The sequence below is a fragment of the Rissa tridactyla genome, chromosome 9 (assembly GCF_028500815.1).
Source record: "Rissa tridactyla isolate bRisTri1 chromosome 9, bRisTri1.patW.cur.20221130, whole genome shotgun sequence".
NCBI classification, from domain to species: domain Eukaryota; kingdom Metazoa; phylum Chordata; class Aves; order Charadriiformes; family Laridae; genus Rissa; species Rissa tridactyla.
This window is the reverse complement of record NC_071474.1, coordinates 43,754,707-43,767,363: the sequence shown is the minus strand read 5'-3', so window position 1 is coordinate 43,767,363 and position 12,657 is coordinate 43,754,707. Positions and strand designations below refer to the sequence as shown.

The following is a 12,657-nucleotide window of genomic DNA, read 5'->3' as shown; positions in this document are numbered from 1 at the left end:
CTGGCTTTCCCCGAGCAGTGCAGGCTGGTCCCAAAGCGATGCTGGGAGCGGGGGTGTGTGTGGATGTGGCTGTGGGGGTGTGGGGTTTGGCAGGGCACCGGTGAAGCCCCTCTGGGAGGGTGGAGGTGACGGGCTGAGGTGTGATGCTGCGGCTTAGATGGCAGGGACACGCTGGGAGCCAAAGTGCCCCTTGGCTCCGGGGGCTCCTCTGTCCGAGGGGGCAGCACTGGCAGAGCTGTGCTGAGGGCTGGGGTGCCAGCACAGCCACGCTGCCTGAGCGCCCTGCACCTGCACCTTCCCTGTGGTGGAAGGATCCTGCCCTCACAGGGCCGGCCACAGTGGCTCTATGGTTCTGCGAGGGCTCCGTGCCCTGTGGCATGGCAGATCCCAGCAGGGCTCGCTGCCAGTCCAGCAGCTCCTTGGCGCTTTCCTTGTGTCTCAGTTTCCCCATCTGTGAGGAGCAGCCTGCTCAGGACTGGCTGGCTGACTTGGAGCTGGATGTTTTCTTTAAAAAAAAAAAAAATCCATTCCTGGGCGAAGTGTGAAGGGTGCTGAGTGCTCGGAGCCCCAGCAAGGCTGTCGCCTTGTTCTTGCTGCGTTGAACTCGCCTGGCTCCGAACCCGCTGTCCCAAACAGCGTAGGACACGCTGTCCTGTGGGTGTCAGACCATCCTGACAGGGTGGTTTGCTAAACCTCTGGCAGTCGGTGTTGCCCCAGGGCAGCTCCAGGCTACGGGTGCGGGCAGGAGGCCCCTGGTGAGGGAGACAGGGAGGGAGGGAAGGTTGGCATCCCAATGCTGCCATGCGCAGCGGCAGAGCTCGGCTCCAGCAGGATCAGGCCCCCTGCGGTTGGTGGAGGAGGGGCCTGGCTGGTGTGCCATTGCAGTGCCCGGCCAAGGACACATTTCCTCGGCCCCACACAGGCACCCCAGGGAGCCTTTGGGGCTGGCGAGGGGCCGTGCTGCCCTCGCCACACACAAACCTGTGTGCGCCCGTGGCCGCCCAGCCCTGGGCATGTTGCTGGCAGGCTGTCGGGAAGCTGCCAGTGCCGATGGTGCTCATCTTACTGTCTGGGAGTCCCGTTAACCTGGCGTAACTCCACTAACTTCCATTTAAACAAGCAATTGGCCACGGCTGTTGGTCCCCTGCCCACCGCTGCTTCCCGTGGTGGCTGGGACGTATCCCCCAGTGCACAGCCTCGGGTGGGAAATGGAAAACCAACTCCATCCGAAGGCCATGGGCTTTGCTGGGGGATGGAGCCACCAGGGCTGGCCCCTAGCCACACTGCGACCTGCGGGAGGGTGCGGGGCTCAGCACCCCCAGCCTGAGCGCTGCCACTGTCCCCAAGATGTGAGGGACCCTCCGGAGCTGTGTGCTGGAGGGCAGCGACAGCCCTACAGCTGTGTGGGTGTCCCAGTGGCTCCCAGTACAAACTGGGCCGTTGGGAGAACCAGGGACAGGGACTGAGCACTGCTCCTGACCCCAACACTGATCCTGGGGATACCCAAACCTTAAGGGTCCGTGGGGCTGTGGGGCAGCGCTCCCCTCATGCCTTTGCTAGCTCGGTGCCAGAAGAGCCCCCGCGGCCTTGCCATGACCAGTGCTTGAGACCCAGGGCGGGGTTTAACTTTGGAAGGATGAGTTGGGTTTTTACCATTTTTATTTTTCTGGGACGCACTGATTTCCGGAGCTGGGTGGCTTCGGGCTAACTGCAGCGTTTATCTCCAAACAGGCACCGGGTGCCCAGACCTGACGTTGGGCAAGGGACAGAAAGGAGAGCAGGGAGTGAAGAAACTGGGCACACCGTGCTGGCGTGAAACGTCTCCCCTTGGCTGCGTCCTCTCTAGGTTTGGGGTGGGGGCAGGAGCAAGACCTCGGGGGTTTTGGTTTGTCCCATCTAAAGAACAACCCCAGCACCACATCGGCGTGGGTGCCTCTCGCTTTGTCTCCTCCCCGCCGCAGAAGACCCCGATGGGGCTGGGCGGGCGACGGGGCTGTGAGGTACCAACAGAGACGGTCTGTGAAACTTGGCCGGGAGGACAGAGGGAGATTGATGTTTGCTTGGGTGCTCAGCCCTCAGCTGTGGGCTCTGCCTGCCCCCGCGCCAGCTGGGAACAAAAGCCCCGGCCCCGGGTGGCACTGCAGGGCTGGCGTAAGCCCCCCGGGACAGCTGGCAGCTCTGTAAGGTTGGCGCCCGCCCAGCCGGCCATTGCGAAAGGGCCGCACAGGGAGGGCTCGCCCATGTTTGGGTCTCTTGAGCTCCACTGCAGAGGTGGAGCACCCCCTCCCAACCCCACATCTGCCCCATCTTGGGTCCTGTCCCCAGGCCAAGCCTGGATGGGGTGGAAAGGAGCTGGGGTGACCATGGGGAGCACCGGGGAGGGGAGGAGAGGGATGGGGTTTGGGGCTGGGAGCTCGCAGGTGGCTCCCACCCAGCCCTGCCGGCATCTGTCATGCGGCAGATAAAACCCGACCGTCACCACCAATTATGTCAGAAACGGGCGGATGTAACGATATCTGTGTGTAATTGCAGGTCAGGGCTCCTGTCCCCACAGGGCTGTTGTGCCCTTCTCCCCATGTCCCTCCCACACACGGGGGTCCCCGCCGGGAGCTGGAGCTGGCCGCAGGGTCCTCAGCAGAGACAAACCCCCAGCACACCACTGAAAAATCCCAGAAAAGCTTTATTCGCGTAGGAAGATTGATGCTGTTTAAAAACCCACCGCTATTAGAGGGTGGCTCGGCCGCCCAGTGCCTGCGGGTGCTGCCGGGGCGCTGGCACCTCCCCATTCGGCGCACCCCGGGCGAGACGAGGAGACAAGGTGCACCCCTTCCTCCGCCTCCAAACGGGGCCTCTCCAAAAACAAGCCTTGAAAGCCTGGCCTGGGCACACGGTGGGGCCCCACGGGGACCCCCACAGTGGGGAAGGCATGCACGGTGGTGGTGGTGGGATGGAGCTGGCTCGGCCCGTCCTGGCGGGTCCTGGGAGTGGTCTGGGGCTGGTTCTCCTCCACTTGCCCCATCTGTGAAATGGGTGCATGCGGGTGAGCGCTCTGCAGGGTTCGGGGGGCTGGGCACAGGGTGGGGGTGCGGAGCTTTGCGCCCAGTGAGTCATGCAAGGGAGAAGGTGATGCTTGCGCAAGGAGTGGGGCCAGGGGCCATGGCGGGGGTTTCTGTCCTGGTCTGGCTTCATCAAGAGGTGCTGGCCTCCCGCCCACGTCCCCCTGCCCTGCAGGGCCCCTTTTGCCATGACAAGTGGGTCACTGGGGTTCTCACCGTGCCATGATGGCACCACAGCCTCCAAGGAAAGGGGTGAATCCCATTTCCATTCTGTGCTTCCTGGAAGACCCTGGGCCCTGTCCTCCACCTGGGGCTGGGGGGGGATGGACCCTGCCGGGCTGCGACACCCCCCGGGCTGGCTGTGAGCAGGGGGAAAGGAGAGCATCAACACATTTCTCTCTGTAGGACCTACATAAGCATCACCTACTGCTTTTATTTCCTGCTAAGCACGGAGGATATCCAGGTCTGGAGGGCTGTGGAAGCCTTGCTGAGCTTGTCCTGCCGAGGTTTTGGATTCTCTCCTCCCTGGTGGAGGAGCAGCGGGGCTGAACCCCCCCAGGAGATGCCACACCTGGGCTCTGGGGTGGAGAGAAAGCTGGGGAACGAGGCAGTTTTCACCTCCGGCTCTCTGCTGGCACTCTGGTGCCATGGGAACGCAGCAGTCTGGGGATGCCACCACTCACTGTGCTCCTCCGAAGGGATCGGCCAAGCTGCCCTCACTGCTTTCATCCCGAAAAATCTCCCTTGGAAGATGAGCTGTGGGCCCTACCCTGCAGGCGGTGCAGTGCTGGCTCCCCAGTGCCAAGTGGCTCCCATCTGTGGCTCCCATGGCCGCCTGTGTCCCCTCACCGTCAGCAGGACCGGGCCCGCCTGCTGCCTGCCCCAGGGACGGCGTTTCCTTGGAGAAAGCGGAGCCTCCTGCCCAGTGTCCCTGCTGCTGTCCTGCCTGCGGCCGCGGGCATCACGGGCAGCTCTGGGCTCTGCAGGGAGGGGAGCATCCCCGACTGGCTGCTTTGCTGTGCGTCGGAGCTCGCTGGGGGCTGGAGGGGCCCTGTCTGTTGCTGGGCTGGGGGCTATGGGGCCATAGCCAGCACCCCACGCAGTCTGGGTGCAGGCAGGGGTGCTGCCTGCTGTTTCCTGCAACCGAGCTCCGGGCCAGGGGAGGAGAGAGGACTGCACCTCTCGCCTGGCTTCTCGTGGCCCATGGCTCAGTGATGCAGCCTGGAAAAGCAGCAGCCTGACATGGAAGGTGTGGAGGGTGTTGGCTGGAATGTGGTGTTCCCTGGCCACCAGCTGTGCAGCATCCCAAAATACCGGGGAGTCCCCTGTGCCATGGCAGTGCAGCATCCCTGGGTACCTGGGGCTCCCCCAGCAGCACAGCATCCCTGGTACCCGGGGGTGACACCATGCAGGACGCAGGAGTGGTCCCTCTCTCCAGCTAACCATGGGGATCTGGCGTTGCTGATCCCCCCCTCGGGGCCCCGGCATCCAAAGGGACATGAGGGCTACAACATGTCTGGACTCCAAGGCCCAGCCCGGCTGCGTCACTGCTTCGGGACAGAGGGAAACATGGTTCTGGCTGAGCTCGTGGTGCCCGGTGTCACTGCGGGGGTCAGACCGAGAGGCAGTCATACTTTTCTGGGCCTCAGGGCACTGAGTGGATGTCCTCCGAGCGCAGCACTTTGTAGACAACCCAGTAGAAGATATTGAAGACCAGGAAGGTGAAGGGGAAGACGGCTCGGGAGATGGTGTCGATGCGCTTAGCCCGGTCGATGTAGCGCCTGCGGAGGCTCTCCCCTTCCCGCAGCAGCATGCCGGCCGGGGGGGGGCTATAGATGCTGGGGCCCTCCGCAGCCCCATCCTTCGGCTGCAGGCAGTGGCCCAGCCCGTAACCTTGCAAGTAGAAGCGGCTCTCGCGGACGAGCTCTTCCTCCTGGCGAAGGGAAAGGCTGTCAGCCGGGGCACCTCGTGGGTGCCGATACTGCAGGGCGAGCAGGCGCTTGTGGCTGCGTGTCCTATACACCCCCCCTGCCGGGCGATACGGTCGTGTAAGTGGCCGGCGCAAGGCTAGGTGCTTTTTCCGAAAGCCCGAAGGGTGCAGGCAGAAGCACGGGGCCGGCAGGCTGCAGGCAGCGGCGTGCACAGGGTGCGGGGGCCAGCACTGACCGACTGCCTTGTCGTCTGGTGTGTGTTTTAAGGGTGCACCCAAGGGCGACCCCGACCCTGGCAGCCTGATCCCCCCTGGCTTCCTCCCAGCTCTGGCTGGGAAGCCCGGCTCTCCGGCAACTGGGGGGATGGGGGTGAAGTGGCGGGGGGTGGAGATGGGCACATAGGGGTGCGGGGGATGCAGGTTATACAGGGGCGGGGGGGAGGCGGGTGCAGAGCACAGAGCGGTGCAGGGTGAATTGGGGCGCGGGGAGCTCGGGGGCGCAGGCACCGCTGTGGCAGCCGTGTTTGCTGCAGGCTGGACGCACGCCTGGGCCAGTGGCTAGGAGGGGTCAGGCAGCTTGCTGGGGCAGAGCTGGGCAGGGATGCAGGAGCTTGGCTACCATCAGGGCTTGCAGGGCCTCCCAGTCCCTCCAGGGGCCCAGATCCCAGTTTCTCCCCATGGCTGCTTAGCGGGGGATGCCCGGTGCAGCAGAGGAGGGAGGCTAAGAGAGCTGGGCTCCTTGCTGGCCTCTCTCTCCTTGCTCACCCCATCTCCCCCATGCTGGCAGTGGGCTGCATGCCCATGGGGGCTGCAAGCCCATGATCAAGCCTGCAAAAGTCCTTTGAGAGCCGGGCACTTGCCCTCACCCTCGGGTCGCAGCCCACAGCCACCGTTTGGTGGCACAGCCCTGCTCGCCTCGCAGCCCCTCGGTACCGGCCAGCGCTGCCCATGCTCCTCCCCAGCCACAGCTGCGCATTGTTAGCGATGCACATCGTTAGCGATTCGCCTCATCCTGCTCTTCTATCCTGTACGCACAAAGATTTGGCAAGGGACCGGCACATGCAAGCCTGGGCTGCACATCTGGCTTCTCGCCGAGCCCCTGGAGCCACTCATTTTGGTCTCTGTGGCTCATCCCCCCTTTGCCCCACCGCTGCTGTATCTGCGGTGGGTCTCTTCTCCCCGGGGCGTGCTGCAGGCCAGCCCCTCACCTCGCGCTATGCCCACACGCAGCCCGGGTGCCGGATCCCAAACGCCGTCTCCCACCGGCACTGCCCTCCGAAGCCCGGAGAGCAGCCTCCTCGCTGAGGTCAGCCTGCACAGGCGCTCAGCCGGCATGGGGGCTCTCATGCGGACAGCTTGCACCCTGGCGTCTTTATTTAACTCCGAAATCTGCCCGCTAAGCAAGATTTCTCAGTGGGAAGAGCAGCAGCGGCTCAAATTGCTGAGATTAGTTCTCATTTGCAGCAGAGTTTTATTCCCCTGTGCCAGGCGGAGCGCTTGCGGCCACCTGGGGGACACGGTCGGGGGGGGGACGGGACGGGGACCCTGCATGCCCTGCGGGGCAGCAGCTATTCCCCCAGCCCAGGGAGCCATCAGGCTCAGCCAGGGCGTTTTGGGGGAGGAGATGGCAGATTGGGAGTGCTGGTCCTCCCAGCTGGGTCCCTCTGGGCTGGGGCAGCCCCCAGGTGCTTACCGAGGGCCGAGGCTGGGGACAGGGAGCTCCCTGGGCCTGGGATTTGCCGTGGGGCTGCATCGCCTGGGCTGTGCTGCTGGCACTGGAGCTGCGGGCAGTGGGACTCTGCTCCAGTGTCTGGCCGAACAGCAACCCGGGATGCTCCTGGCTGCACCCAGTGCCTTGCCTGTAGCACCCCGGGGTGGCTCTACAGCTTCCACCTCAGGGCGGCTGCGCTTTGGTCTCTTTTAAGCCACCAGATTGTTCCTGGGTTTGGCAGAGCCTCCCCCTCCCTGTCCCGGTTGGGTGGGTGCTCATCTCCAGGGGTTGGTGCCCAGGGGCTGGGAAAGGCAGGGAGCGTGGTGGGGGGAGCAGGGAAGCATCTCCTGGCGTCCAAGGGCTGATGGTGGTGGAGGGGAGGCTCGGGGCAGCCCGGCTGGGTGGGGAGGTGAGGATGTACCGGGCCTGATCTCCTCCTGGGAGCTGCGGTTGTCCCCCAGCATCTCCCCGCTGCCTTGGCAGCCTGCCCCGCCGCTCCTCCCTACACCTTGAGCTGCAAAGTGCCTGCGTGCCCTGAGCAAGTGCCCACGCTGGGGTGACTGCAGGGAGCTGTGGGTGCCTCAAACCCAGAAAAGCCACCAGGCAGAGCTCCCACCCTGCCAGAGGTGTTGGCATGGCCAGGGGTCACAGAATCACAGAATCACAGAATGGCAGGGGTTGGAAGGGACCTCTGGAGATCATCTAGTCCAACCCCCGGCCAGAGCAGGGTCACCCAGAGCAGGTGGCACAGGAACGCCTCCAGAGGGGTTTGGAATGTCTCCAGGGACGGAGACTCCACCACCTCTCTGGGCAGCCTGTGCCAGGGCTCTGCCACCCTCAGGGGAAAGAAGTTCCTGCCCAAGTTTAGGTGGAACTTCCCATGCTCGAGTTTGTGCCTGTTACCTCTTGTCCTGTCACTGGCCACCACTGAAAAGAGCCTGGCCCCATCCTCCTGACCCCCACCCTTTCAGTATTTATGGTCCATCAATCTGCCCCAGCATCATTCATCCCTCGGCAAAGGGGGCTGCTTTACAGAAGGGGAAACTGAGGCACGGAGCAGGTGTGTCTCCAGGGAAATCTGCTCCATTCCCATCCCTCTTTTCATCTCTTTACAGCCTAGGGAGGGGCAGCTCCATCCTATGGGCACATACTCTGTGCAAATCACTGCCCTGCTTCTTCCACTGGGGCCGGCTCCTGGGGGGGCTGGTTTTGGGGAAGAGGGGGGTGAGGTTTGGCTGGGGGTTGCGCTGCGGGGGGCTGCCGGAGGGTCGTGCTTTACCCGGGAGCTGGAGAGCTGCGAGAGCGTCGCGTAGGTGTGCTCGCCGCCGTGCCGGCCGCTCAGCTGCCGCAGGGACTCCAGGCTGGCCGTCCCGCTGCTCAGGCCCTTTTGGCATCCGACACCAAACAGAAACAGGACAGCGGGTGACCGATGGCTCTGCCCCGGCCCTGGGGACAGCAGCTCTGGGTGCCGGGATGGGGACAGCTGGGGGATGGGGGCTCAGCATGGGGGGGAAAAAGCCCTTCCAGCAGTGCCCGGGCACTGGGATCCATCTTCGGCAGGTGCCGAAGGGATTTGGCTGCACAGGGCACTGCGAGCCCGGCGGTGTGTACGTGTACTCGTGTTTTCCATGGAGGTCTGGTGCCTCGCAGTGTGCGTGTGGCAGGAGAATGAGAGCGGGGACAGCCACGTGCCTTCCCGGAGCATCTCGCAGGCCTGATGCCTGCGCCGATGGGCTGACGGAGGGGAGGACTGTCCTGCGAGAGCGGGACCCTGCCTCTCCCGGCCCTGCTGCCCTCCCCTCTGCAGCCCAGACCCTGTCCCTGGGTGCCACCAGGTCCCCTTGCTGCTTCACCGCCCTGTCACCTCTGCGGCACAGCGAGGAGCCCGGGTTTGGGGCTGCAGGTAAGGGGAAAGGCCGTTTCCCCCACCCTCGCTGTTTATTTTTCTTCGTTTTTAGAGGAAGCAGAGCCTGAGGATGTCCCAGCAGGAGGATGGCAGCACCCTGGGCGCGTTTGTGCTGGCAGAGCCTGGGCACCCATGGGTGCTGTGCACCGTGCTGCTCAGGCAGGCAGAAGGACTGCGATGCCCGTGGGTTCCTGGTGTGCCATCAGGGCTGGCTACAAGCCCTGGACAGAAGGACACAGCCCAGCACTGAGCCCTGCCCCGGCGGCTGCTGAGGAACTGGCCCTGTAGCCCCGGGGTGTCCCCTTGGCTGCTGAGGACGGACAGACGTCATAACAGCAGTGGTGGAAGGGACTCACCATCCTCTGCCGCCGCTGGCGCCGGCGCAGGCGCATGAATTCCTTGTGCTGGCGGGAGACGAAGTTGACGGCTGCGTACTCCAACAGGGCGGCAAAGACGAAGAGCAGGCACACGGCCATCCAGATGTCGATGGCCTTCACGTAGGAGACCTGCGAGGGCGAGAGGGGGCTCAGGGACCCGCTGCCCCCCACCTTGTTCATACCCCCCGCTGCCAGCTTCGCCCTGCTGCCAAGGGGCACAGGAGCCCTCTCAGCTGGGACACATGGGCTAGAGCTTGCCCAGCCAAGGAGCACCATGTTCCCCCTTGGCTACGGATCCAGCCATTCCGAAAGGAAGGGTTCCCCTGCCCCTGGGGCACTGGGGGTGGCAGCGGGCACCCCGGGTGCTCCGAGCAGGCTGGAGCATCGAACTCCAGTGTGGAGCCGGCACTGGCCTTGGGCAGGGAAGCACGGGAGCCGGCGCTCTGCGTGGTCATGGTGAGCACGGTGGTGATGCCCAAGCCCACCCGGGCCGGCGCCGCGTCCATGTTGATCCAGAAGGAGACCCAGGAGAGGATGACGATGAGCAGGCTGGGGATGTACATCTGGATCAGGTAGTAACCCATCTGCCTCTCCAGGTGGAACTTCACCTCAATGCAGGTGAACTTGCCTGTGAGGAAAGACAGCCCCGATGGGCGAGAGGGACCCCCGGACCATGGCGGGGGGGTGGCAGCGGGTCCCTGGGGTGCTCACCTGTGTTGTAGTACTTGGTGCAATAGCCCAGGTCCTTCTCATCCCTGAGGATGAACTGAGGGAGCGTCAAGCCTTCTGCTACCTGCACGGCCTCCTGCTCCTCCAGCCACTCGAAGATGAGGTCGTTCATGGTGTAGCCAACTGGAGGGGACGGAGGGAGCCATGGGACAGGGGGGACACGCACCCCATTCATCCCCACCCTGAACGACCGCTCCTTCCTGCTCACCTCTTTCAGAAGCAGGGAGATGCCAGCCTTTGGGATGGGGTGGGATGGGATAGGATGTGACAGGGTGGGTTGCGGGGGATGAAGCATAGCTTGAATCCCCCTGGGTACTCACAGCTCTCCAGCTGCATGGTGCATGTCTGGATGTCCATGGGGAAGTTCTTGAGGTCCATGGGACAAGACAGGATCAGCGTCAGCCTAGAGGAGGCAGAGGAAAAGAGGGGGTTGCTGGGGCTGCCCCACAGGAGGCAGGAGGAAAGCTTTGCCTCCCCACTTGGGCGTTGCACCGGAGGAGAAGGGTTCTACCTAATGCTGTAGAGCACGTTGCCATTCTTGAAGATGCGCAGCAGCTTGTTGTCGGTGGTGACCTCGTGGAAATTGGCCCCTTTCTCGTTGGCGAAGAACAGGTCTGGCTTCCAGATGGAGTCGAGCATGGAGGGGTCGAGGTCAAGGGAGTCGTCGGGGTACTCGCGGTAAGCCAGGCGGGGGTCGTTCCACTGCTGCCGCAGGAAGACGTTCACCCGGTAGTCCTGGGGCAGAGGGCACCATGTCAGCTGTGAGCACCCCACGGTGGCCGGGGGGGAGGAGGAAGAGGAAGAGATGGAGGAGGAGGTGGAAGGGGGGCTCTCAGATGAGGCTCAGCCTTGCAGGTTCTGCCTGCCTGACACTAACTGCTCACGGGGAAGGGGCAGCTCAGGAGCCTTCCCACGCTGTCGGCAGCCAAGGGAAGTGAAAAAGCCAAAGCCAGAGCAGCCGAGAGGAGGAGAAGGAGGAGGAGGACCAGTAGCTGCTGCTTGCAGTGTTCCTCGCAGGGCTCTGTGGCCCTGTGGGAGCTTGATGTCATGGTTGATGGTATTAAGGCTTTGCCCCAGCACAAATAGGGAATTTTTAGCTCTGGGGCTTCCTCAAAGGAGTTCCTCATGAACCCCGAAGAGGCTGGGGATGGCAAGGACACAGCTCGCCTGTGTGGTATGGCACCTGCCGAGCCTCCAAACAGCAGGGAGCTACCGCTGGCTGCCTTGCTCCGACCCTTCAGGGTGTTTCTCCCAGCTCAGGCATGGGGAATGTGGCCTACACAGCCAAGCTCTGGTTAACTGTCCCCAGAAATGCCCCAGCCATTTGCTATGGCACTGCATGTCCCCACCATGGTGCTACAGATGGCTCACAGGACCCCCATGAGCACGGCCATGGGTTCAGGCACCGGGACCCACATGCTCCCCAGCCCCGAGGCGCTGGGAGAGGAGCCCGTTGCACTGGCGAAACCCTCACCATGGTGGTCTCGGTGACGGAGCCGAAGCTGTTGATGAAGATGTTGCACGTCACGTTGACAGGTGGACCTGGAAAACAGCAGGAAGCCTCCTCTCACGGCTGGCCGGGGAGATGCAGGCACCGCAGGGGCACATGGGGGGATGTCGCCTCCTGCACAAGCATCCCCCTGCCCGTGGGGTCACCCTCCGCACACCCTGCAAGCACCGCAGCCGCCGGTGCTGTCAGGCAGCAGGGCGGCTGCAATCGCAGGAGCAGCTGGGACCCTGGGGAGGGCATTGGGACGGAGGGACATGGGTCAGGGTCCTGCCCCCAAGCCCATACCTGCCTCTTCCCTGGTTTTGGACAGCCATAAGTGTGGATTACTGCCAGGTTTGGGACCCCCACGTCCTCCCCTTACCTTTGAAGTTGGGTCGAATCCGGGCGTCGTACCCTGACGTTCGTCCCATAAGCTTGTCCAGGAAATCGGAGGGTGACATGGGCTGCGGGGAGCTTCGGGAAGCAGCTTTAATCTCCTCCCGCCCTGAGACCAGCCTGCAGGGCAGAGGAGCCAGGTCAGCTGCTTGCCGGCACCAGGGGTCTGCAGGCGCATTTTGGCACCCTGTGGGGATTGTCAGCTGCCAGGGGAAGAGGCTGTGCCTGCGCCGCATCTGCTCCAGCACCGGTCCCCAGGACCCCTTCCTCCCTCTGCTGTGATCCCGGCGGCTTCCCCCCTCGCCCATCACAACCTGCATGCCATGAATCCAAGTTTTGCCTGTCCCCTTGCCAGCAAAGCCCCTGCCCGCCATGTCCCCTGGCATTTCGTTCGGGGATGGGTGCCTCCCGGCTCCAGGGCTGTGATGGGAACGGGGAATGTTCTCATTCACGGCAGCCGGGCTCTGTGCCGGGGATGGAGGGGGAAAGCGGGCAGGGTCCCTCGCCGGTTCAGTCGCCAGCCCTGGCTTGAGTTGCTGAGCAAATGTCCGTACCCTGGCTGGCACGGACTCGTGGCTTGGGGGGCTTGGGGACCCCCCAAGCTGTGGGCTGGCCTGGCGTGAGCGAGGAGGTCCCTAGGAGCACAGCTGAGGTTGTGATACCTCGCCAGGGGCCAAGAGGACATGGCAGGAGAGGAGCAGCAAAGCCCACCTCCGCACCGGCCGCGGCAGAGCTGACATGAGCTCTCCCATGCAGCGCTCCTAACGATGATGGAGACTTATTTAAACTGACCTTGGAGGGGATATTTTTGTGAACGCATCGTAGCCTGCCAGTTTCTCTCCTTCCGTCAGTCTATAATGATCATTTCAAGGAACAATGCAAGAGATGTTCGCTCACCACATTGCTAGGCATGTGGCTGTGATGGAGAGGAATTAGCTGGAGACCTCTGGAAACAAAGGGAGCTTTGAGCACACTGCTGGTGCTGCTGCTCGCTGCCTCCTAACTCCACCAGGTCCATGCTCAGGTGGGTCCCACTCCTGCTTGGAGCTACAACCCCGTTATC

The 12,657-nt window shown here is 63.5% G+C and overlaps 1 protein-coding gene across 1 annotated transcript; it reads right to left on the bottom strand.

Moving 5' to 3' along the window:
* Nucleotides 1-4,701: 4,701 nt before the first annotated feature.
* LOC128914872 (glycine receptor subunit alpha-4) lies at nt 4,702-11,695 on the bottom strand. Its single transcript, XM_054214548.1, has 8 exons — nt 11,581-11,695; nt 11,184-11,251; nt 10,221-10,444; nt 10,030-10,112; nt 9,692-9,832; nt 9,394-9,608; nt 8,960-9,109; nt 4,702-4,989 (listed from the first exon to the last, which is right to left on the bottom strand). The coding sequence occupies exons 1-8, from the start codon at nt 11,657-11,659 to the stop codon at nt 4,702-4,704; spliced, it is 1,248 nt and encodes a 415-aa protein (XP_054070523.1). The 5' UTR covers nt 11,660-11,695.
* Between the last annotated feature and the right edge of the window lie 962 nt (nt 11,696-12,657).

What these genes read in the sequence shown, in the direction of transcription:
- LOC128914872 (XM_054214548.1), bottom strand. Translation starts at nt 11,659, where the DNA reads ATGTCACCCTCCGATTTCCTGGACAAGCTTATGGGACGAACGTCAGGG. An exon ending in GATTCGACCCAACTTCAAAG is followed by an intron (nt 11,252 to 11,580) that starts GTAAGGGGAGGA and finishes GCTGTTTTCCAG; the next exon opens with GTCCACCTGTCAACGTGACG. An exon ending in CACCAAGTACTACAACACAG is followed by an intron (nt 9,609 to 9,691) that starts GTGAGCACCCCA and finishes CTTTCCTCACAG; the next exon opens with GCAAGTTCACCTGCATTGAG.